The 27,045-nt window shown below is 39.7% G+C and overlaps 1 protein-coding gene across 1 annotated transcript in view; it reads left to right on the forward strand.

The window, feature by feature from the left end:
• Window positions 1–27,045, forward strand: part of Sema2a (Semaphorin 2a) — a 489,426-nt gene that overhangs the window by 381,616 nt on the left and 80,765 nt on the right. Inside the window, exon 5 of the mRNA XM_067153247.2 lies at window positions 9,685–9,955. Within this exon, the coding sequence (XP_067009348.1) occupies window positions 9,685–9,955 (271 nt within the window). The remainder of the gene's footprint in view (window positions 1–9,684; window positions 9,956–27,045) is intronic.

Consider the following 27,045-nt stretch of genomic DNA (forward strand, 5'->3'; position numbering starts at 1 on the left):
TACATACTGGTATTGGGAACATTTAAGTTATCAGTGAATTCCTGTGTTGTTGTGTCGTAATAATAATGCTGCACTTGTCCTCGGACACTCCCGGCACTACAAGCATACGCCATTTCATATGCTGCACTAATTGTAATGGGATATTTTAATGTACATTCTGTAAATCGTGTGTGCTACACTATATTATGTTATGCGACTTGTAATGGAATATATACACATGTTTATAATAATTCCTGGATGATTTTTTTTCAATCTGTTTTATGTCGCACCGACACAGATAGGTCTTATGGCAACGATGGGAAAGGAAAGGGCTAGGATTAGGTAGGAAGCGACCGTTGTCTTAATTAAGGTACAGCCCCAGCATTTGCCTGGTGTGAAAAAGGGGAACCACGGAAAAACATATTCAGGGCTGCCGACAGTGGGGGTTCGAACATACTGTCTCCCGAGTACAAGCAGATAGCTACATGACACAAACCATACAGCCACGAGCTCGGTATTCCGGGATGACTGTATAGTAATTGTGTTGCATTACTTATAAGGGATTATTTTAAGTTGTTTTCTGAAAATTCTTATGCTACTGCTTGTTATAATTATTACATTACTGTAGGCAATTTTGACGTTACACCGTCTCACTCTACAGCATGCACGCAATGTCGGCATTACGAAAACCAGCCTGACTATCACAGGCTGTCCTGGCAAACAATAAGCGATACATTCCATATCCTGATGTCACTAGGTAAGTCAAGACCTCAAATAAATGCCACAACAGTAAATTTAGTGCGATGGTGCAACCACTCCCCGTGAAGGTATCGTGGTTTGAGCACTCGTATACGCACTTTTTTCAGTACAATTCGGAGCGCCGCGTCATAGCAAGTGAACGCGTCAACTGATTTAAAAGATTCTAATTTCGCGTTATTCACAGTTAGACAGGCTGATAATATGAGTGACAGTGTAGCGAATACAAATACAGTTTGTGAATAAGTGATTGTATAAACAGAAAATTTGCACCAAAAATTTGAAATATTGACAATCAGTTCCGACTCCTCAAGTGGGATCCTGTTAGAAAGCTCTAAGCCGGAGATGATATCACAGCGATTGCCCAATAACCCTTAAGGAAAATTTCTTCATTTGCTTCACATCGACTTATAAATATAACTTTCTACCCATGATATGTTTATCAGTGAATAGAGAATCTTATGTCCGATATAACAGTATAATTGCAGTAGATTTAGGACAATTACTGCAGAGTTACATGGTGTACGAAATTTCCTAAATAATTACCAAATGTACTGAAATGTAATGTGATCGGTCTATAGACGTAGCCATCCCTATCGCCAAACGACCAGCCTGGTAAGTCAGTTCGCAATGAATAATTTATATTTTACATACTGTAATTTCTTGCAATATTTTGTTTTGATGTAATTGGTCTTTGTTACAATTCTTTATAATTTGTTATTTCACTTAATTTCGTTACTGTACTGTAACACGTCGTTGCAACCGAGACAACCGAGACACCTCCCATTTGTAACAAGTTTCTTAATAATAATAATAATAATAATAATAATAATAATAATAATAAGGTGTTCTACAGAAACTTTAAACAGAATTTCAGCCACTATAACCTACTCAACCTCCACTTCAGAGGACCAGATGGGAAGACAGCGTATAATGATACAGACAGCTGCCACCTTCTGGCAATGTACTTTGAGATCCTCCTGAATTATCAATCGCCTGATACAGTCTTCGCTTATTAAGACAGCATCAAGCAACCATAGTCTCAACCACCGACCAAAGAAGAAGTCGAAATCATTCAATCCTTGAAAACAAAAAAAAGCATCGGGAAAATTATAGCCGAACTATGGAAACAGGCTGAAAATAGGACTGTCAACAGTTTGACGGGGATCCTGCAAAACATTTGGAAGACTGAAACATTACCTAGTCACTTGACTTCTGCTTTGATTCATCCCTTGCGCAAGATAGAATACTCGACTGAAATAAACAATGATCGAGGAATTTCGTTGGAACCTGTCATATACAAGATTTTCTCCAACGCCTTATTAAAAATAGCTGAACGCCAACTAGACCCACAACTAGGAGAATAGCAAGGGGGTTTCAGAAAAGGGCGCTCTTGTACTAAACAAATACTCAACCTGAAGTCAAGGCTACGACAGAAAAAAATGGCTGGTAAGAAATATGTCATTGTCTTTGTCGACTTTAAGAAGGCGATGACTCGGTTGACAGAACTACTCTCATGAAAAATCCTGCAGAAACTAGGTCTGGATCAGAAGACCCACAACCTTATCCAGCAGACTTTAAATAATACTAGGTCAGAGTGAAATTCAGAGGAACGCAGTCAGAAAGTTTAAAAATCAAGGCTGGTGTAGGACAGGGAGACTGTCTCTTCTTTGCTCTTTAACTGTGCACTTGAAAAGGTAGTAAGAGAGCGGCGAAAGGAGTTAGCTAGACAGGGGATTCCATGTGATATCTCTATGGAACACAAGCGCAAAGGATTCTGTGCCTGGCATTCGCCGATGACCTGACACCTCTATCCAAGTCAATAAATACTTCAGTGAAACAACTCAATATTCTCATACAACAAGCAGCAAAGTTAGGTGTACATGGTGTACACACTCACGTGAGAAAACACAATACATCACCAACATCAGTGAATCTCCTTGTACACTGCATCTGGAGCGGAGAACGATCACGAAAACCAACAGGTTTAAGTACCTGGGAGAATAGCTGGAACCCAATCTCTCCGAAGGAGTAGCATTATCAACTTGAACTAACAAGCCTGGCATACCAACTGACCAAGAACACCTACAATGAAAAGTGGCTCTCCCGTAACACTAAAATGGAGCACTGCCAGGCAGTCATCCGCCCTGAAGTCTTGTATGCTTCAGAATGTCTAATATTCAACAGAAAGGCACTCACGGTAAAGCTCGAAATTCAGGAGAGAAAAAATTGAGGAAGATACTATGGCCAGTCAAGGATGAGAACGAGTACAAAAGGTGACTCAACCATGAGGTCTACAAGTACTGTGAAAAATCACGAATGCGGTGAGAAAGAGATGCCTAGCATTTTATGAACACGTCTACAGGATTCATCATGTTAGGCTGACCAACTAGATTCTCACGTACTGGAAAAAGGGGAAGAACAAGTTACCATGGTTGATGGAAGTAAACAATGATGTGCAGGAATTTTGGGAGGAACACAAAGAGATTTAAAAGTCTGGACATCTCTGAGGAGGATGCCTTAATAAATGAGGTTCCAGGAGAAACCTCGAAAATGGAAGAAAGGAACCATCTGGACAAAGGAGAAGACGAAGGAACAACTCAGCAAAAGGATGCGCAGTTACTGGGCAAACATCAAAACCTACCTCAAACGCAGTAGTTGTATATCGCGGTCCTTATTCGACTTATACGAAATAATAATAATAATAATAATAATAATAATAATAATAATAATAATAATAATAATAATAATAATAATAATAGATTTTTTGTTTTTGTTTAGAATTTGCTTTATGTCTCACCGACAGAGATATGTCTTATGGCGACAATGGGAGTGGAATGGCCTAGAAGTGGGAAGGAAGCGGCCGTAGCCTTAATTAAGGTACAGTCCGGTGTTAGAATGGGAAACCACGGAAATCCATCTTCAGGGCTGCAGAAAGTGGAGTTCTAACCCACTATCTCCCGGATGCAAGCTCTTAGCTGCGCGCCCCTAGCCGCACGGCCGACTCGCCCGGTGGTAATAATAATAATAATAATAATAATAATAATAATAATAATAATAATAATAATAATAATAATAATATTTCGTGTTTGGAGAGGAACGGGATGAAAGAGATGTGTGTCGGTTCATTGGAAGATCTCACATTTATTTAACATTCTACAGTGATAATAATGACGTATGGTTTCTGGAGAGGCCGGGTGCGGGTCTTTTTCTCGCAGACGGCCTATTAGGCGACCTGCATGTCTGTGAAGATGAGGGCCCTACCTAAGATGATTTCTAATGCTGAATACGTTACACACACCCAGCCCCCGAGCCACTGGAATTAACCAATTACGGTTACAGTACCCGACCCGGCAGGAAATCGAACTTGGGACCCTCTGGAAATAATGCAGCAACTCACTTCATAACCACGAACATGTAAATATTTTAGAAGATCAACATTGGCATGGCATCGCATGTGAACGAAGATCGCTGAATTCACTTGTCATTGTTCAATTCTTACCGAACTTATTAGTTTCATCGTATCCGCCTACTTTTCACGCCTGATATTCTTGGAGTCTCTCAGCCCTATGACAGCATGCAATATATTTACCCTCTACAATTCGACACGTTAATATCTGAAGGGCGTAACAATTTACGTTTGTACCTTCCTTGAACAGGTACAAGGAAGGTACAAGGAAGGTCTTTGACTTTTGATCTGGAGTTTCACTTCCTGCAATACACCGCTTCCTCCCCAAAACCCGAGACTATCATTATCTGAGAAATAACTGTATCAATTTCTGGTGTCAGCTCTTAAATATTTTATATACTAAATGTCAAATTCCAAAATAACATTTCTATTTACGATCAGTGATGTGATGTTATAATTCTTGAACACTGAAAATCGCAGTCCCCTCAAAATAACAAAATGTGAACTAAAAGGCATAATACGGTCATACGGGTGAGATTTCCGTCGCACATGTGGACTGGGCCTAGTTTTACGACCAGATTACCATCCCGACACCAACCCATGTATAAAAGTATGCGTTCAATAATTAACATCACAGTTAATGCTCCTCGATCTTCTGTAACACGTTACAGTTATTCAGTCCTCTGTATACCAGTCAAGTCTTTGATACTATTAGTGACTGATAATGACAAACTTGTAAAATATACATAGGCCCTTATAACCTCAAATTATTGTTTTAATGAGGGAAATAGCGACACAATTAATTATTTCTGTGGTGATTGTAGTGTGGTTTGTTGTGAACAAATACATATAATCGTATAAAGGCAAAAGGAAACGTCTGGTATCCGAGCCACAGGAAATAACTAGATGCCGGGTTGAGTGGCTCAGGCGGTTGAGGCGCAGGCCTTCTGACCCCAACTTGGCAGGTTCGATCCTGGCTCAGTCCGGTGGTATTCGAATGTGCCCAGATACGTCAGCCTCGTGTCGATAGATTTACTAGCACGTAAACGAACTCCTGCGGGACAAACTTCCGGCACCTCGGCCTCTCCGAAAATCGAAAAACTAGTTAGTGGGACGTGAAGCAAATAACATTATTATTATTATTATTATTATTATTATTATTATTATTATTATTATTATTATTATTATTATTATTATATGACTGAGCGTGGCTTAAGTCCCCGACCTGGCTGGGAACCAAAGGACTTTACGCTGACCATTCAGCCAAGGAGCCAGTCTACCAAAAGTATCATGTCATTATTTATATTAGTAATCTTCTTGTTCTATGAGCCATTCCCTGTCTCCTGCGCGTTAACGAACATCACAGTTAATGCTCCTCGATCTTCTGTAACACGTTACAATTATTCAGTCCTCTGTATACCAGTCAAGTCTTTGATACTATTAGTGACTAATAATGACAAAGTTGTAAAATATACATATGCCCTTATAACCTCAAATTATTGTTTTAATGAGGGAAATAGCGACACTATTAATTCATCGAAACATTAATTGGAAGGAGATCAAGTAAAGCGTTAAGAATGAGGGTGGCAGGGGAAGAAAGGGCTATCCCATGAAAAATAAGGAAATGAAATACTTCTTTGAACTAACAAAATACCCTCGTAGTCAGGAAAGAACGCGAGCTGACGGATGGATGTCAGGATGGAAAGATGAAAGAATGGAACGTGTCACAAGGAAGGATATTTCATAGCACACCCTAATGCGTTGCTACGCACCAACGTACAGCCCAAATACTTCGTGCCTCCGAACAACATGGAAGAAAACAGTGTCCAAGAACATTATATTGTATTAGATTAATTAGCGCAACTTTTTTCATTTAGCTAGTGAACGGAAATTCACGAGCACGTAATTGATGGATATGCTGGAACAATTGGAATATCCGGTCATGCTCAGGATGAATTCGGTGATAATATCTATACTCAGCTGGCGTAAGTGCGGACTGAGGTTCAAAAAATATATAAAAAAATAAAAATAAATAAATAAGTCTAATGCCTGTAAGTTCAGCCACTTACATCAATACCAATCATCTTTACCGTTAGTTTACTGGGCTTGGGGCCGATGACCTTCTATCTTAGGTCCCTTTAAACAACAAGCATCATCATCATCATCATCATCATCAGTTTACTGGGCTTATGGTGATTGCTGTAGCGACAAATATAAATATGTTTCAGAAGATTTGTGCGCAGAGCATGACCTTGTATAGAAGTGAACCATGGACAATTTCTGGTGCAGAATATAAGAAAATAGAACCCTTTGACATGTGGGGTAACAGAAGAACATTGCCGGTAGAATGGGTAGATCAAATCACAAATGAAGAGATACTGAATAAAACTGGTGATTAGGCAGGTTGGCGAAATTGCTCAAAAGAGATAGTTAGGTATCACATAGAAACACCTAGAACTGTCCGATTCCATGGCGAAATGGTTAGCGTGCTGGCCTTTGATCACAGGGGTCCCGGGTTCGATTCCAGGCAGGGTCGGGAATTTTAACCATAATTGGTTAATTTCGCTGGCCCAGGGGCTGGGTGTATGTGCCGTCTTCATCATAATTTCATCCTCATCACGACGCGCAGGTCGCCTACGGGAGTCAAATCAAAAGACCTGCATCTGGCGAGCCGAACTTGTCCTCGGACACTCCCGGCACTAAAAGCCATACGCAATTTCATTTTTTACCTAGAACTTATTCAGTTGGTATTATTAAAACGTGTAGAGGAAAAAATGGTAAAGGGAGGCCAAGACTTGAATATAACACAGGCAGAGAAAATTAGAGATATAGGATAGCCTATGGAAGACATAATAATTATGTAGGAATGAAGAGGTTAGCTCAGGATAAGCGGAGCATGAAAAGCATGCCACTTTATAATATTGATAACGCTAATTAAGGAAGGTCAGTATTGTTCACTGTTTTCACTTTTTCCTTTTCTCTCCTCTTTTCTTTCGTTTTCCTTTCCTTTTCTTTCTTCTTTTCTTTTTCCGGGAGTTACTGCTGGAGATTACAACTTATCACTTTTGAAAACCTTCCCTGCCGTGCACTGTTAGTAGAAAGAATTATGCACGTAAAATTTTACAATGACAACCTTGTTTAACCCCATGGTATGCCACCACTGTTGGTTGACATCTCGCTGTTTTTGTTAACTGCAATGTTCTCGCGTCTGCTTCAAACTGACAGAGTGTGTTCTGTTGGTGGCATTGGTTGGTCGCGCGCACCCGCTGTGCAGATGTCATATTCATTGTCAACCTTATATTGACACTCTCTACTGGTATGTACGCTCGCCAAAAATATTCCAAAGTGCGTACTAGTGGCGGCTAGTGAGGGCTTGGGAGCCGCAGCAGGGCCTCATTGTGTTATCGGGCTCCAGGCAGGGTCAGCTGCTTTATGTTCTGTGTTATTACAGGCTACTCTTTTCTTGTCTAATTGACTGGCTGGTAATCACAGGTTCTGACAGGATTACACTGAGAAGAGCCAAATTGTCCGCTATAATGCGCCAAACTGAGCAGGTTAAGAGATTATTGTGATTATCCTTTACAGGACATGTTTAGATACTGAACACAGCATTATTGTGCAAAATTCTTGATTTACAACCTCGTTAGACAACAAGTTCTCATCGCTCACTACCATATTGTTCATGAATAATGATCTAATATTAAGGAAATACCACATAAATTGACTTCCAGATTAGCCAGTAAAATAGCCAATTAGCCAATAAAATCCATCATTGAACATTTTAAAAATAATATGTATGATAGGTAAATATAACATATTGGAGGTGATTTTTCAAAGTAATACAATAAAAAATGTTCATTAAGGCCTTTGAATTTGTGTTTTGATTTTTCAAGACCTGTAAACCAATTTATAATGAGTTTTGAATTTGAAAAGAAAAGCTATTTAAATGCGAAAACCTCATTGCTTTCATCTGAAAAATTCGAGGAGTTTATGCACCCTTATATTGCCTCCAAAAGTTATTGACTGTTAAATAAATTAAAATACCTGGAGTTTTCCCAGGCAGCTTTGCAATGTATTCGGGGTCTTACCAAGACTGTAGGAGCTGAAATACATTTTATTAAATTCAATTGTGCCATGGCAGGATAGCTGACATAACTGTTCATAAACGTCAAGATTTCGTGTTCAGTACAAGACATCGACATTTTTATGTTGCATTGCTTATGTGAAAATAAAGTACAAACGTAATTGCATCAAATTTAAGATACCACCGCTGTACTGTTTTGAAGATAAAGTAGATTATAAAAATATAACGAAGTAAAATAAATTTAGGTTATTCATTTTCATTAATCATGCGTAAAAGAATAAAGATTGCAGTGTACCAATATTTTATTGCATTCAACATAAATGACAGATCAATATGTTGATGAGAATATCTTCGCAGTATTATTCACAATAACAATGACCAACAAAAGCGTTTTGAAGTAAAATTAATATTTTCAACACTCATTGACAGTAACAAAACTATAAGCTAGCCTTTACCCTACATGATATGCTTTAAGTGATCACAAAATATTGATAAAAAATACTAACCTTCAAATACATCCAGACTGAGCTGGGTTTGAACCCGCCATATGTCTTTGAATGTCAGAGCTCTAATATGTCAGCCCCACTGGTTGGTCATGGAAAAGCGAAGGCGTTGGGTGAGGAAAGATAAGTGAAGTAAAAATAAATGTAATAGACTTCTTTACAATTTGTTTTACGTCGCACAGACACAGATAGGTCTTATAGCGACGATGGGTTAGGGGCGCGCAGCTGTGAGTTTGCATGCGGGAGATAGTGGGTTTGAGCCACACTGTCGGCAGCCCTGAAGATGTTTTTCCTTGATTTTCCATTTTCACATCTGAAATAATGGCACGGCCCCTTCCTTCCCACTACTAGGCCTTTCCTATCCCATCGTCGCCACAAGATCTGTCTGTGTCGCAGCGACGTAAAACAAATTGTTATAAAAACGTCAAAACATCATAACAAAGTGTTTTACCTCCATTGAAGGCCTACATATTATCAGTCATTTTCGTCCTAGATGCTGCAGTGAAGGAGAAAGTTCAAGAAAAAAAAGTAACTGGGCTGAATTACGTTTACCTGAGAAACATTTTACTCAATCCTATTTACAGATTACTTTCTCAGCAAGTAATCAGTGAAGTGACGAATACTTCACAGAACGCTATTCTTAAGGAAATCGTTGATATTTTCTTCGCACTGTGCTGGAATTATATCAAAGCTTGCGAAGAAAATGATATTATCATAATTTCTTATTTTTCATTTTATTCTAGAGACATTAAATGTTTCTCATCACTAAGTGAGATTACATATGATTAATATGATACTTTGGTACTTACGAAAGTACTTTTCACCTTACTTTTTTTCTTTTAGTTAGTGACTTCTAGGAATTCAAATTTGTTTTTCAGTATAAATGGTTCCAAACATTTCCAGCGCTCAGTGACTTAGCCTACATTTCATATGTTTTTTCTTTTCTTTTTTAGTCTAACCTGACGCACCTAATGCGTAAGGAGTTCGTCCCTGGAGTGGGACTAGGAATCGCCAAGTGTCCTTACGACCCTGCAGACAACTCAACAGCAGTGTGGGTGGAGCGGGGTAATCCTGGTGATCTGCCAGGACTCTACAGCGGCACGAACGCTGAGTTTACCAAGGCTGACGCCGTCATCTTCCGAAGCGACCTGCACAACTTAACAACGGGTCGCAGCGAGTACACCTTTAAACGTACGCTCAAGTACGACTCCAACTGGCTCGACAGTAAGTACAATGATCTCCCTAGTTGTTGACTAAGTCGGATTATTAGTACAGTATAATATTTTATTTTAAATCTTTCTAATTAGGGACTAAAATATTGGGAATATGCCCAACAGGTATGGATCAGTTCTTTGTAAAACTTTGGCTGTTCGAGCTTAAGCGGATTATTTATCATATATACCCTGTCCTCAAAGATGCCTTAGAATAGAGCATGCTTGTGAAAAGAGGTCAAGTCGTTCCCAGCGACTTCAAACCAAACTTCAAAACTTCAAACTTTGGCCTACAAATAGTGAAAAGCGTGGCAATTTTGACACTAGAGTATGACAATTCAATTACGCTTTCAAAAATTTAAGCCATCGGACATCCGGCACTAGTTCAATTGACATGACCGAAGAACCAGAAATCCAAGACCTCATGATCGTACGTCAGATGAAATTCTGTTTGTGATGACAAATAGTAATATACGTTTAACTTTCTTGTACTGCCGATGGTTTTATAGTCTTATAACACCGGAGTACCAGAAGCTTCCCTGAAAGTTACTATTCAATGATCCAGTAAATCATATAATACAGAGCTCTACCGAGCAGAGTGACAGCGTGGTTAATGTCACGTAGCTGCCAGCTCGCATTCGGGAGATGTGAGTTCGAACCCCACTGTCGGCAGCCCTGAATATGGTTTTCCGTAGTTTCCTATTTTCACCCCCAGGAAAATGTTGGGACTGTATCTTAATTAAGGATACGGCCGATTTCTTCCCGCTCGTAGCTTCTTCCTGTACAATCGTCGCCATAAGTTCTATCTCTGCCGGTGCGACGTAAAGCAAATGGTGAAAAAAGAATAGAAAAGAAGAAAAGTACGCAGCGCTCACATTTGAACAGTGTCTCACAACTCACAGAAACCGAAAAGCACTGTTCCTTTCCGCGAATGTGGCTGAGAAATTGTCCAGTTATCACCTCTTTTAGTCTGATTCCTGAAAGTATGTTGAATTTTGTCTTAAAAAGGGATTCTTTAAGTTGATAATACTTCTGCTGACATGGGCCTCCTACATTTAAGCACTTTTGAAAACCAAACAACTCGTCTCTTTTCTACGCCCCATCATCGAGCTCAAGAGATGATCGCATTACCATGTGAACTACTCTGTTGGTCCTCTGTAAACTTTACGATTACATTACATTCTTTCGTCCGGCTCCATGGCTAAATGGTTAGCGTGCTGGCCTTTGGCCGCAGGAGTCCTGGGTTCGATTCCTGGCGGGGTCGGAAATTTTAACCGTAATTGGTTAATTTCGCTGAGACGGGGGCTGGGTGTATGTGTTGTCGTCATCATCATTTCATCCTCATCACGACGCGCAGGTCGCCTACGGGAGTCAAATCAAAAGATCTGCATCTGACGAGCCTAACTTGTCCTCGGACACTCCCGACACTAAAAGCCATACGCCATTTCATTTCATTATAATACATATAATGTGGAATCACCGAAAGTAATCGTTCCATTTCAGTGATTTGTTCCTAACGCCTAATCCTAAACCGTTTCATTATACCATCTGGGAGAAATAATTTGTAAAGGAATGAGTCTTTTGTCTGTCGGGGTAGTAGGGACTTTTATTGTACAACTCGTGGTCCTGTATTGTCACCTTAAGAATTACATCGTTGTGTTTGTTAGAAATATCCCTGTCCAGATGTACACAGTAGCCTCTTCAACTGAGCAAACTTGTGTGATTTGATCTCGTGATTTGATGTACTGAGATTGCTGATACGTAGCTTATGTCAACCAACACCCCTCTTGACGTGACGGCGTGTTTGCTTCTCGTATTATCTGATAGCGGATGTCAACTTGAAGCGCCGCTGTAGTTCGAGATGACTTCCAAAGTGCTCACGTATCTGATCATCCCCTGATCTTCATCCCTTAATTTGTGGTTTGGTATTTGTCAGTTTGATATTTCCATCAACACTTCCTCCAAAAATAGCGACTCTGGGTAAGTTTTTTCAAGAAATAAGTTCTAGAAGATATCCATCAGAATGTCTTGATGAAATGCACCGGCGCCGTTCGCTATAATAGCTATAGTATATAGGTATAGTTTTTTAAATAAAAATTAAGGAACTGCTGGAATGAAGCGATTGTTCATAAGCATGCTACATCGGCCTACAGTACTGGTTCAGTAAACCCGACAAATGGCATCCCTTGCCTGTCGTAAAAGGCGACTAAAAGGGGACCTAGGGGCTCTCAACTTGGAAGCGTGGGTTGGCGACCACGGTGCCCTTAGCTGAGTCCTGGAATTGCTTCCACTTGTGCCAGGCTCCTCAATTTCATCTACCATATCCGACCTCCCTTGGTCAACTTTTGTTCTTTTCTGACCGCGACGGTTTTAGGTTTCTCAGGCCTAGGGATTCTTTCATTTTCGCGCTCTTCGTGGCCCTCGTCTTCCTTTGGCCGATACCTTCATTTTTCGAAGTGTCGGATCCCTTCCGTTTTCTCTTCTGATTAGTGTTAAGTAGAGGATAGTTGGCCTAGTTCTACTTCCTCTTAAAACAATAATCACTACCACCACTCTGCAAACCCGACTGTTCAAGCTGAAAGTATAAACATATGAGATAACCATTTCTGATTACGTAACACACATTTGATTCAACACTACCAAATTGACTTTCCAATAAGTGATCCCCAAATCACACCATCTGACAGTAGTCATAGTGGCCAGTACTTTCTTCTATGCGTATGATTCATCGAAACAATAATAATGTTATTGGTTTTACATCCCACTAACTACCTTCAAATACTACATGATTGAGGCAGGATCGAATATGCCAACTTGGGCGATCTTTGAAACAAAAATTGAGGCCACCTTTTCTGTTGTCAACACTGTCTTAGTGGTCTTGTCGTTTACAACAAATTGCTGCAGTAATTTAGTCTCTTTTGAATCACTGTAGAAAGCGAATACGTTTTTAAATGGCGAAGTGCATTAAAACACCTTTTTGCTTCACAGCTAGAATTCGGTAAAACCAACAACAATCGAAGATGAGTACTCATGTTTGACACTGGACTCATCCCACAGAAAGCAGCCACTCCGTTATCCTTACTGTAATTCATCCAAACTGTATTAGACATTGTAGAAAAAACAGAACTGGGCTGAGTAGCCCAGGCAGTAGAGCACTGGCCTTCTGAACCCAACTTGGCAGGTTCGATCCTGGCTCACTCCGATGGTATTTGAAGGTCCTCAGATACATCAGACCCGTGTCCGTAGATTTACTGGCACGTAAAGGAATTCCTGCTGGACAAGGTACAGGCACCGCGGCGTCTCCGAAAACCATAAAAATGTAGTTAGTGGAACGTAAGACCAGTAACATTATTATTAGAATAAACAAAACATTGGCATAAAATGCGACACAGGAAACTATTTGACAGGACACGATCTACCTGTCCTCCCATTCCCTAACGACGCCCATGGCAAAATATACATTTACTTTAGTAACATATTTTGCCTTTTCAACCTTCATTATTATCCTACTGTAATTTACAGTCTTAAACTTTATGTGGTGCTAGCTGCTATCCTCTTAATCGGAGACTTTACTAGCTGTACTAACAGCAAGGAACAGTGAGATGTTGGACCCTCTTCAGAGAAAGTTACTCGTCTGAAACATAGGCCGCCACTGTGAAAGAAGAAGATCGAAAAGACAATGCATAATGAGCTGTTTTCTATCTGTAAAGATCCAACCATCAGAAGAATAGTAGTACACACAACAAGACTAAGTTGGGCTTGGCATGTGGTGTGGATAAATATTACCGATGTGCCTGTAAAATTGTTCAGTGGAAATTCTGGTGGACAAAAGCACGAGGTCGACCGATAACCACGCGGCTAGATGGAGTTGATAGGAAATGGATGAATAACGGAAAATTACTTGCAGGAATTGTAAAGTAATGACACAATATCCAGATAACTGGCGGAAAACCGTAGAATAGGTCCAGGTTCACGAAGTACTGTACAGTAAAGCCAAACATAAATGATAATACTAATAATAATAACAGTAAAAAGATTAAGGATATCTATAAACACAGATGCCAACGCAAGAACTGTAATTATTAGAGGAGATGTGATTGATACTGCTGCTTTTTCCCCGACATTTTAATATTATTTTCTTAAGTAAACACGATTATTTGCCCCAGTTTTTGTTCTTCATTTCATCTTAATACTAGCAGGTACCGGCGGCTTCGCTCGCGTTTATTAATTAAACCGCTACATGATTTTTAAAGCATTCATTTAACGGCTAAATGACGGAAACATTATGTTTATTAACACATAATACGTGCATTGCCTAAAACACATGAAATTACGTTATTTTTAATTATATTGAAACTTTGAATGCTTAGGTTACCGTGTTGGAGGGTGGTACGAGTGGCACTAGAACAACATAAAAGACCATATTATTAAAAAGCAAAGCAAAAAATGATTTTTTCTGTGTAGAACTTTCGGATGAACTGTATTGATAGTCAACACGTCTTTAAAAATAATAAAAACCGAGCTTTCAGCTAAGTTTCATTGGCTTTCATTAAAAACAAGAATGAGGTATTTCTCTCTTACGACGCAGGTACTGTATAACTTACAGAATTGGCCGCATCTTAGATAGTACAACATAAGTCCAGTTTTCATCACAGATCGGAAGCTCAAATCCTTGTTTCGACCAGTCAAAGAATAACACCTTTTTAAACATCTGGCAACTACGAAGTTCCATGTGGTTGCGGTCGCTCATATATTGGTATGACAAAAAAAGGCTTATTAGGATCAGGTTGAAAGAACACGTCCGATCAGTTAAGAATACCACTCTTTCATCTTCCACAGGAAATGCTATAAGCCAGTCCGCCATAACAAGAATACTTCTACAATACAGACCATCAAATCCTCTTTAACAAGGCGAGGGGTATTGCGCCTGTAAATGACTACTATGCTCGACTTATGAGGGAAGCATGGAGACCTGTACTCGAGAAATACATACGTAACATTACCATGGCACTGCGCGACGCACTCCAGAAACTGTCGGCAGAGGGCGGTGAGTCATAGCTTCCCTCCCGCCAACACAGCACAGTGTGACTTGCCCTGTCCTTTTTTTTTTTTTTTTTTTTTTTTTTTTTACAATTTTTGCTTTACGTCGCACCGACACAGATAGGTCTTATCGCGACGATGGAATAGGAAAGGCGGGAAGGTGGGAAGGAAGCGGCCGTGACCTTAATTAAGGTACAGCTCCAGCATTTCCCCGGTGTGAAAATGGGAAAACATAGAAAACCATCTTCGGGGCTACCGACAATTGGGTTCGAACCCATTATCTCCCGAATGCAAGCTCAAATCCACGCGCCTCTAGGCTCACGGCCAACTCACCCGGTAAATGTGTAATTACTTGCAGTGTCATTATTGTACCTACTACCGCACAAAATCATATAAATATACTGCTTGATTATCTAACGGAGGTTTATACTTAATATTTTTATTTTAGTTTTAACCATCTTAATGAACGCCAATCCTGCATATAGCGGTGAAAAATTCCGGTCACTTGGTTTTCCGGTGACGACAGTATAATCCTCAATGTAGATAAGAACTTTATTGAAGATTTCCTCATTGTAGTCAAACTCCATATTCTGCTGTTGACCTCGTGCTCTCTATACCGGCTCTCCCTATGGTTCATCCATAAAGACTTCGGACTTGACATGGAGCATGTCTGCATCATATGAGCAAATAGGTTCCTCATGATCTTAGGAGACAAAGATGCAGCTGCTTCTTTCAACGCTTTATTTTAGTGATTGCCATTTACCAGACATCCTCTAAGTCGGCAAGCCTCTTTTAAGTTTTGCTGACCATTCCATCAGCTGTTCTCAAATCATCGAATGGTGTAGGACCTCTTACTTCGTGCTGCAGCAGTCGCTGGTGAATGCATTCGGAGCTGTGTGGGTGGACGGTGTACACTGAGCCGAGGCCTTTGTATTCATCGTTGTCAAGTCTTGTCCCTGCTGTCCTATGTGTAGTACTTTGCGACTTTGTTGCACAGTAGTGTCCAAGCCTCTATCTGCTTCCCGCCGCTCACTCCTGTCTATGCGGTGCTTTGACACCCCTACAGGTGCCAAGTACACCACTGGGCATCTAGTTTCGATATAGCTGAATAAAGCATTCCTACGAAAGTCGTTGTACCAAATCTCAATCAGATTATAGACTTACAGATGGAAGGGTTTCCTTGTCAGTCTTCTACTTCATACAGGCCGAAAATTCCCAGAGATATCGAAGCAATTATTACTTTAACGTTCACTTTTATTGTTGTGAAGGGAGATGGCCGTCATTATATAATCTCGTAACAGCACACATTAAGGCTCCATTAAATAGTTTGCACCATTTCCCTTTTTAATTTGATCTTCCCTTATAGGCACTAATTAGAGATATTCTCCGGTCTTGTGATAGATGGCATCTATCTGCCAGCGAGGTTACGTGCCAGAATGTGAAGCTCATTGTAAGATATAAGCCCTCTACCCACTACTTAGATCCTTATTCCTTCCGTGCTATTATCTTCATGGTAAGGAAAATTTCAATTACCGCACCAAAAAGGGAAGACTCCTCCCACTCCGCTTATCTCTGTTGACAGAGTCAAAGGCACGTGCCTGAAAGCATTGAGGCATTACCTTACGACTACTTTCTTAAAACTTTGTCCTTTATGCAGATGGTAAGGAAGAAGTTCCTTCTTTCTGGGGTTGTAATGAGTAAACTTGGGTTTCAATTGTGTAATTTGTATGCATGGAACGTACACTTCTGAATGTCACTCCAAAATAATAGTAATATTATACGGAAGCTCGTATTCATTCTGCTCAACTTGGGTAAAAGGGGGCTGTAAAATGTGGGCCCAAAACTAGCAGAACATTGCTACTCAACATGAAGACTCCACTCCACAAAGTTACAAATCAAGACTGCATTAAAATGGTTTTCCACTTTAAAATACAGTAATTGCTCTGTCTTCTGCAGATAGACTCTAAAGAAGATTAATACCGAGTGTCTGTAGAACCATGTTTGCGTCTGTATGACACTTGTAATGACCCTTTTCCCACACGAATTAAATCATAATTTAAACATTCTACACGAAACTTTAAGTGGCCTCTTTAATACTTCTGAAATGCCACGATTAAGAAGAGTATTTCCTGCTGTAGTAGAATATATTTCGTCATAAACCAGAGTTGAAACATGAAATAGACTTATGTGCATTATTACCACGCACGTTGGCCGTGCGGTTAGGGCCGCGCAGCTGTGAGCTTGCATCCGGGAGATAGAGGGTTCGAACCCCACTGTCGGCAGCCCTGAAGATGGTTTTCCGTGGTTTGCCATTTTAACACCAGGGAAGTGCCGGGGCTGTACCTTAATTAAGGCCACGGCCGCTTCCTTCCAGCGCCTAGGCCTTTACTATCCCATCGTCGCCATAAGACCTATCTGTGTCGGTGCGACGTCAAGCAAATTGTCAGAAAAGAAATTAAGTGCATTATTTTCTCTTCTGATTCTCGACACCAGTAGAGTTTATTTTTTGTACAGTTATCAATTGGTAGATTTACATTTAAGTATGCTCTGCTGACCCGGAGTTATTGTGATATAGGTTGTGGGAATTCTAAGGACTGTTACTGTCACCACCATTACCAGCTGGTCTACCTTTAAAACGTCAACAATTTCATCGCGAAGGCACCATTCTACACTACAGACAGCGTTCTTGCCGACAATACTGTTAAGTGATAACTCAGCGTAGACAAATGAGAAGGCCAAAAACATAGAGACGTTGCGGATGGTAAAGATGAACTCAACATCAGATCAATTTCTGTTTTTAATATGAAACAGGCCTGCAGCAGCCAACACATATGCACGGAGGTTATGTTTTTGGCGGTTTCTCGCCTTTCCCACATACAATAAGGTTTTCAAAGAAGTAAACAATATCTCAAACCCTTTGGGTTCGGTCAGCAATGCCGAACCAAGCCCCCGCTCCTTTGCGCTCTTCCCTATGACTTCACCCCTCTTCATACCTCTTCATCTGATTTGCTGAGGTTTAGGCCTATATATAAATATAGATTAATGCTTATCTCAACTTCCTTCATGTTAATTTCTAATTAATATATTATTATTATTATTATTATTATTATTATTATTATTATTATTATTATTATTATTATTATTAATATTATTATTATCCACGATAAACTATAGTCTGTAGACTAAAAATATATTATTACCAGAGCACTTACAAATGGACTGTGATACATATTACACTAGTACCGACTGGATAGGTCAGGAGCGCACAGCTGTAAGCTTGCATTCGAGTTCTTACTATGGACAGGACCAATGCAGAAATACCGTTCGTTTTAAATTATGACCAATGTATAGACAGCAATTTTATTATAGATAGATTAGATAGGTGGTACATTTTACCCGTGTAATTATCTCTGAATTAGTAATGTATGGTGGGTAACTCCACGCTACGACTTAGTTCAGAAATTTGCCGGTTTAATCCATTAAAATAATAATAAATGAATTATTAATAATAATTCCTAACCGTTCCCCTTGCTTTCATGTCTGCTAAATCGCTGAGTCAAGGGGATAAAAATAAACGAAATCAGCCATTAGCCATAATGAAGGGTGTAACTACTAGTATTAATCGTTTAACGCTATAGTATCTAATGGGCTGTGACAACTGCATACACTGCACCATTACAAACCTGCAAATGCATCACGATGTGGTATACATGTTGTACGAACAGCTAATGGTATATGTGCCGATTAACATGTCACGAGGGAATACACAGTGAAGGACCACAGACGTCTGCCTACGTATTTTACAAGGACATCGTGACCTAACTCTTCTCCGTAGATGCCAGCGAAAGCATATAGGTGTGAGTCGTGATCAACGAGCCAGAATATAACACATAAAGTGGCTATCACGCTTCCATCTTTGAAGAAAGATGAACTGGTGGCCGCCATGTCTTAAATGTACCTCAGTAGGCGGAGCGCTGTCGAAGGGAGTGCGGAAGAGAGCGGCAAAGTAATACATTTTCACATAGATCTTATTCATTAGGTATAACAGTTGGAGATTATTTGAGTTGATGAAAATATCGGATGCAGAGCGTAAGTATTTTATGCGTATACGTTTTCGTTAAGCAGAGATTCCCTACAGAATTGAAATGTACTATAACATAAAATAGAAGAAACAAAATACCTAACAATTCGTTTTTTCTTAAAGTGATATATTGTTGAATAGAAGAAACAAAATACCTAACAATTCGTTTTTTCTTAAAGTGATATATTGTTGAATAGAAGAAACAAAATACCTAACAATTCGTTTTTCTTAAAGTGATAAATTGTTGAAAATAATTAAATCAATAATTGTTGTATCACAAGCATGTGTAGATATCCACACATCTCCAATTTATCAACATGCAGGCTTACGGTACACGATTAAGGATTAGGATGTGTATCTAAACAGCCAAGAAAATTAAACACAGTTTAATGAATTATAACACATTTCAAAGGCAACCTTTCTACGTAATATTTGTATAAGATAGACTGGAAATACAATTTACAATAAACAAACTGAATTTTATACCGACTGATTAATAGTCACATTTCTTGATTCGAAACAGCTCTCTCATTCACATGAACCGATACGTATTTTCTAGCTCTGATACATTGTCCCATGAAAATTATTAATTTTGTGTATATCGGTTGTATGGTTACTGCTTTCAGTTCTTGCGTAATAGCTCTGTACCTGTGGTGCAGTCTAATTAAAAATGCTGCTTTAAGAGAAGTTTTGTCATGCTGGTGTAATGGGTTTCCTCACTAAACTCGGCAGCAGTATTATCGTTACTGTAAAACAACTGCCCTGCAACTGTAACTTTATGTTAAATCTTCGCGATGTGACGTTTTTTCTGAACACTTTTTCAGCCAGGTGACAATTTCACAACATCACGAGATGGATAAAGGTACTATATTTATTATATTTCTTGGCAATAATTTCTTTCTTCTCTTCGGAATGCTGAGCAAACAGAACCCTCAGACAGTCATGGCATCTAATTTTCTTTCCCACCTCATGGTTGACATTTCCTGCTATGTTCTCCACAACATTTGCAGAGTACCTGGCGCATGACTCGTAATTTTTAGCACAGCAACCATGATCAGTCGAGGTGCTGTCATCAGAAGGAACCATAGTACATAGATAAGAAGAGCATCACTTGATGTCGATGGGTCAATCTGTCCCAATAAACACTTCCTGTTTGCTGATCTGATATTGCTCTGCATTGGGATTATTTCTGTTTCCTCCCCTATTACGTTTTGTACCGTATAGGTACTTAATTAATTAGATAAGTTGAGTGAGTACGGGGTTATACAACTTACCTATCTTTCCTGTCCTTGCTGCACCGGCCTAGTTGTCGAAGAGCGCGTGTTATGGTCCTGTGGCCTCAATAAATTGTAACTAAGAGCATCTTAAAGATTAATCGGACAGGAAACGTCGTTGTGTGAGTAAATGAGGAACAAAGTAAGATTAACAAGTTTAATAATCGAAAGCACAAAAATGAAAGTAGAAAAGAAACTCAAAATTTACATAATGCAATGGCAATAAATTACAAGTTAAATTACATGCCATGAAGTGGCAATCAAATAACTAATTCATAGAGTCCAACGATCATTGCTTTCGCCTTGAGGAATTATGATAAGTTTGAAAAGGCCCTTTGTATATAAGGCATTGGCATAACGTTAAAGACGTATAGTGTTAGGAGAAGTAATACTTCACAGATCTATAAACTATCACTATTAGAAATTCTCTCACATACGGGATATATTTACACATATACATTAAAACATGACTAAATTATTCACTTCCAAAATCACAGAAGTTAAACGTTAGCCCGAATCTCACTAAGCACAGGATGGGATTGAACCCTCAACCAACTAGGTACCTGTTGTACTACTTCACTCCCTAAACAACGACACATATGATAATACAACTAAATATACGCAACACAATAAGCACAATAATACTACAACACACCTGTCACCTGAAATTTAAAAAACAAGCTAAATGGAAAGAAACACAGTTCACACGCAGTCTTCTTAAAGAAGGATCTCACCCTGGCTCCGGGTGCTATGCTGTGTCGTTGACTGCGGGCAGAGTGGGATGGGGAAGATCATTTGGAACGACAAAAAGTATATAAACAGACGCTTTTTAGACGGCCTAGTTCCACACACAGCTAATACAGTCTCGACAAAATGGGACATTTTCAATCTTCGGCTCCTGTAAAGCAGGTATTCACTGGCTCACTGGCCCTCTTCATAAAACACATGGGATCATTCTTTTCTCCTCCACATTAAGGCCCATGTGCCTGACCTCATCACGGGTCCATTTCATCAAAAATAAAAACACTTCCATGTTACAATTCCTCACATAATTTACGGAGTCTCATCTGTCCAATATAACACTTTGTCCGTAAGTCCATGGTTCAAATCGAGTGCACAATTATGGAAAAACTCTGCCGGAAAATTTAGAAAATCCTTAGTGATTCAACGTTGCAAATTCACGCACACTGCTTATTCCATCACTCTGAAATACATGCACACGTGTAAGCATGTCAATCCTCTCTTTATGTTAACTAACACTTCGTAATAAATTCCCATTCGACATCTTAATTTGGCAGAAGTTTCCATATGGAGACACTAACTATACAACTAACTACGTTAACATGCATAAAGGAATAACATGAAATATTTACATGTTAATCAACATGTTATTTACATACAAAGGACGCCTGAAGGGCTTGACCAACATCTTACTTTCATAAAAAGCTTGCCTGAAGGGCTTAATCAGCATCTTATTTGCATTTAAAAACCTATCTGCGAAACATTACTACCCTGACACATGCCAAAACACTTGTTCACTTATCTCATTGTTGATGACTTCATGGCGTCTCCATTTCGGACACGGCTACTCTGTTTAGCACATCATCAGGCTGCCGTCATCAAGGGTTGGCAGTCCCGGCTTCATCTCTTTGGATGACTTCATGGTGATGTCGTCTGCTTGAGATAAATGTAGGAAGGTCTTGTGCTCTATCAGCTCTTGAGGTCGGCTTAAAGTCCTAACTGCAATCAGACGCCTAATTAGTCTATTGCGTTGCACAAGGGATGCACCTACTTCACTCACATGGGCATTAAAACAGATATTGGCAATATACAAAGCCAAGCATAACCCTTAACTTCTATTGCTCAACAGCACGCGAATTTGTGTGATAAATGACTCTGAATGAAGGCAGAAGTGATAGCCTAGTTAATGGAAAACAAACGTTACTCTCTCGTGCTCAAATGTACATGCATATTAATCAGGCGGTAATTATATTGGCAGCTCGAGTCTATGTCTCCAGTTATACACTACATTTACAGATTTACACAGCCTGCCCATACAGCTTCTACGACGAAGTCTATGCATACGGCGTTATTATCAGTCATACCGTAATTCACTCCCGACCGCACTGTGAAATGTTTAATCGGAAAAGTTAAATGAAAATTGTATGAGTTCATTGCGCGATTATCGGCCGAACTATTACATGACCGCACTGAAAATGGGAGAATAGATAGAATAGATAGAATAGATATGGCTTAATATCTTCGACGTGAGAAACCTGCTTTTTGCTGCTTTAATTTTTATCTCGATGGCATGGTGCTTCCCCAAACAAAATTCAAGTGTCTTTGTCCCTTTCCAACACATGTCCTCTCACTCACACATGATACCACGCCCGTCTCAGCGGACTACGCCTCAACAACAGCTTACCACATGGCTTCGCACCAATTGTAAATTGAGTCCTATGGTGCAATACTATAATTAAACATCAATCTATCACATCATGAACGATATGGTTCATAGCCTTCTGTATTTTTAATTCCACAGGATATTTAACGCATATTTTTCAGATTCTACATTACTCTTCTTTATCAATGGATCCCTTGGCTTTCTCTAGTAATTCCTCGTGTTCTTACCTTTGATGATAACAGACATCTAGTAGGGCAAGGAATTTTCTCCGATATCCGAGGCATTCATGACAGTCGTTCTCGTCTCTCTCATTAACCTCACTGCTCTCCGGCAAGACCACATCTGACATAACTGTGTTGATAGCTCCTTCTCCAGTATTGTCGGCTCTCTGTTCTTCCATCATGGTTGTCCTCGGGCTCTTCTACTTCTACTGCATCATCTTCCTCCTCTGCATGATCTTCTTCCTCTTCTTGTAGTCAATTGCATTGTTTCTTTATATCGCCTGTGCTCTTCACTGAGTATTCTGGTGCCCTGAGGGTTCAAGTTGTGCCCCCCTACTTTGGTTAATACTCCGCTGAAATTCTATGCTCTCAGTTTCTTCGCATCGTTGCTCTGCCTGCTATTGGATAGCCTGCTTCCAGTCTTGTTGTTCATTACGTCTCCTTTCTAACTGGTTAAGGTATTCACGGGACTCTATTTCCTTCCGTCGCTGGTGGTATGTGGGCTGTTCTCAATTGCGTTATACACATTATTTTCATTTTCACCAGACGTCATTCGAGCATTCCAGACATTCCAATGGACATCGTGCACGCCGCGTCCTTCGACATTTCAAAATGTATCCGCAGTCAGTATTCCTCGCTCGTTGTATAAGCGTCGAGCTTCGCATGCATTACGTCGTGCTTCACTGAAAAGTAATCTTATCGACGTACTCCTCACCTGGAAAGGTAGTGGTTGTCTAGACGATCGCAATTAAATAACATTTCAGTATCATTTGTTTGACTGCATACGGTATATTCGTAAGTTCCCCGAAGGTACACTTTTCTCAGAAACAAATCGATATATTTAATGTCCGTCCTGAATATCATTTTTTTCTATTTGCTTTACGTCGCACCGACACAGATATGTCTTACGGCGATGATGGGACAGGAAAGGCCTAGGAATTGGAAGGAAGCGGCCGTGGCCTTAATTAAGGTACAGCTCCGGCATTTGCCTGGTGTGAAAATGGGAAACCACGGAAAACCATCTTCAGGGCTGCCGACAGTGGGGCTCGAACCCACTATCTCCCGATTACTGGATACTGGCCGCAATTAAGCGACTGCAGGTATCGAGCTCGGTTCCTGAATATCCACAAGGTATTTGTCTACAGGGGAAGTGAATCATATTTTGATGGTAATTAAAAGAGTCTTAATAAAATATGAAATGCTAGGAGCGTACAATCCCATGTGCTGATTCCTTTTTTCAGGGAATGTACATAACATTGCTGTTAGATGTCGGGTAAGACATAACTAAGAGACGTATAATTCCTAGCTGGTTGCATATGTTAAGGAACATTTTTTCCCTGTTTATTACTTGTTTAACGTCGCACTAACACATGGAAGATTTTCGGCGCCAGCAGGGTGAGAAAAGGATAGGATTGGGAAGGTAGCTACCATGGCCTTAATTAAGGTAAAGACCCCCGCATTTGCCTGGTGTGAAAATGGGAAAACACGGATAACCATCTTCAGGCTGCCGACGGTGTGATTCAAACCCACTATCTCCGGAATGTAAGCTCACAGCTGTTCGACCCCAACCGCACGGGCAACCCGCTCGGTTGTTCAAGAAAAACTAGGCCCAGCTGATTCATCCGGTATATTGAGCGATGTTCGAAGCGCCGCCGTCTTTGCGAGAATAGCGTACTGGCCTATTATGTGCTTGGCTGTATAAAATGCCTAAAAAGAAGGGTGAGCGCTTGGTATTTTATATTCATCACTAAAAATATTTTGTCTAATTTAATTCACCTCGCTTCACAAGAAATATTTTATCTATAGGTTCACTTTTTGTGAGCGACTATACATTTACATACTGTTGGTACTTCGAAGAGTTCTATTCTTATGAAGATGAATATAAATTCTTGTAATATTCTAGCGTTAATTTTGACAATAATAATAATAATAATAATAATAATAATAATAATAATAATAATAATAATAATAATAATAATCTATATAAATAAAATTGTTTCTGTTTGTCTGTTTGTCTGTCTGTTTGTCTGTTCCACCATCACGTCGAAACGGCTGGATAGATCTCAAACAAACTTCATATTTAGAGTATACTGACCGCGGGGAAGGTTTCGATATGCATATCATTTTAAAATCTTTGAAAAGACGGGGGTTTTATAGGAAAAACGGTTTTCCTCCATTTTCTCTTATACTATTATAGGCAAAATATCGAATTTGTCGTATAAGGACGAGACAAAGCTCAATTTAATCCTCTTGACGCAAAGAACAAAACTCGGTAAGCCCTACGGGCCCGAAAACCATGTTTTAAGGCCCTAAAACCAACCGTTACGGAGATATTGGCACCACACTACCCCTGCTCTAGGAATCGGATAAAGAAATGAACTGCCGTAACCATGGCAACGTCAGCTCCAGGATTCTAGAGCAGTGAGATTATGCATGTACGTTTGGGCATAGCTGTCAACCAAAATAGGTACAAATAAGACTTAATATCTGGGAAAGAAATATACTGTTGTGTAAGGCACTCATAGGACTCCTTTGGGCGGGGATGGAAAGGGGGTGAAGAACGAGTGTAAAAATCTATATAAATAAAATTGTTTCTGTTTGTCTGTCTGTTTGTCTGTTCCACCATCACGTCGAAACGGCTGGATAGATCTCAACCAAACTTCATATTTAGGGTATACTCATCCCGGAGAAGGTTTTGATATGCATATCATTTTAAAATCCTTGAATAGACAGGGGGTTTATAGGAAAACCAGAATGGTTTTTCCACCATCACGTCGAAACGGCTGGATAGATCTCAACCAAACTTCATATTTAGAGGATACTCATCGCGGGGAAGTTTTCCATATGCATATCATTTTAAAATATTGGAATATATGGGGGGTTTATAGGAAAATCAGAATGGTTTTTCCACCATCACGTCGAAACGGCTGGATGGATCTCAACCAAACATTGTATTTAGAGTATACTAATCCCCGGGAAGGTTTAGATATGCATATCATTTTATAATCCTTGAATAGACGGGGGGTTTATAGGAAAACCAGAGTGGTTTTCCCACCATCACGTCGAAACGGCTGGATAGATCTCAGCCAAACTTCATATTTAGAGTATACTCATCCCAGGAAAGGTTCCGATATGCATATAATTTTAAAATCTTTGAATAGACGGGGTGTTTATAGGAAAACCACAGTGGTTTTCCTCTATTTTCTCTTATACTATTGATTTTCTGTAAACTTCGTTTACCGTACGTGAAACGTCTCTTCATTATAAACAACTTTCGTTATGTTCATAATTTACCTTACTCTTCACATGACGGAGAAATTTACAATTTTCTGCTGGTATCATGCTCTGCATTTAGTGACCGACAGACCGACAACGAACCTACAGGTTACCATGGCAACGTCTCTGACTGCATGCCAGTAGGGAAGTAACGTATTGCCATTTTCCTCATCATGCTTTTAAATTCGTGGTTGTTCCTTGGGTAGATGGCAAGAGAGGCATCAATCGGCTCATCTGCGGGATATTGGCGGAATATCGTTGGAGGTTATAACCGCCCTCGAATAGATTAAGTAATAACACCATTAGTCATCTTCATATTTGTTTACCTAAGAATCACTGAACCTAAATTTCTCCTCTGTTAGCGCTTTATTATATCCATAACTCACGGCATTTATTTATTTGTCGTTATCCGGCTGTCCTCAGTTATAATCCATTTTCTATTAGTTTCAACATTCTTAACTGTATTATTTTCTTCCTTAATTACGCCGTATGTACGTGAATGCTAGAAACTACTGGATGCATTTCCACCAAGATTCGTATTTAGAATACACCTGTCCTTGATAGGTTTCAGGGCAAATATTGTTTCTAAATCCCTGAACTAACTGGGGGTTTATACGAAACCGAAACAGTGATTTTGCACTTCCAAAAAATATACACAACAAAAGTTTATGGAAGTCTACCTACCTTGGTAGAAATTAATGTCTAAACCTTTTTTTCTCATGTGCATCATTTCGATACGAGGATCAATAAGGGAGATATCATTAAAGGACCGTTTTTCTGTACAAGTCCCATCGGACTTAACTCACG

The sequence above is a fragment of the Anabrus simplex genome, chromosome 1, assembly GCF_040414725.1.
Source record: "Anabrus simplex isolate iqAnaSimp1 chromosome 1, ASM4041472v1, whole genome shotgun sequence".
Lineage (NCBI taxonomy): Eukaryota > Metazoa > Arthropoda > Insecta > Orthoptera > Tettigoniidae > Anabrus > Anabrus simplex.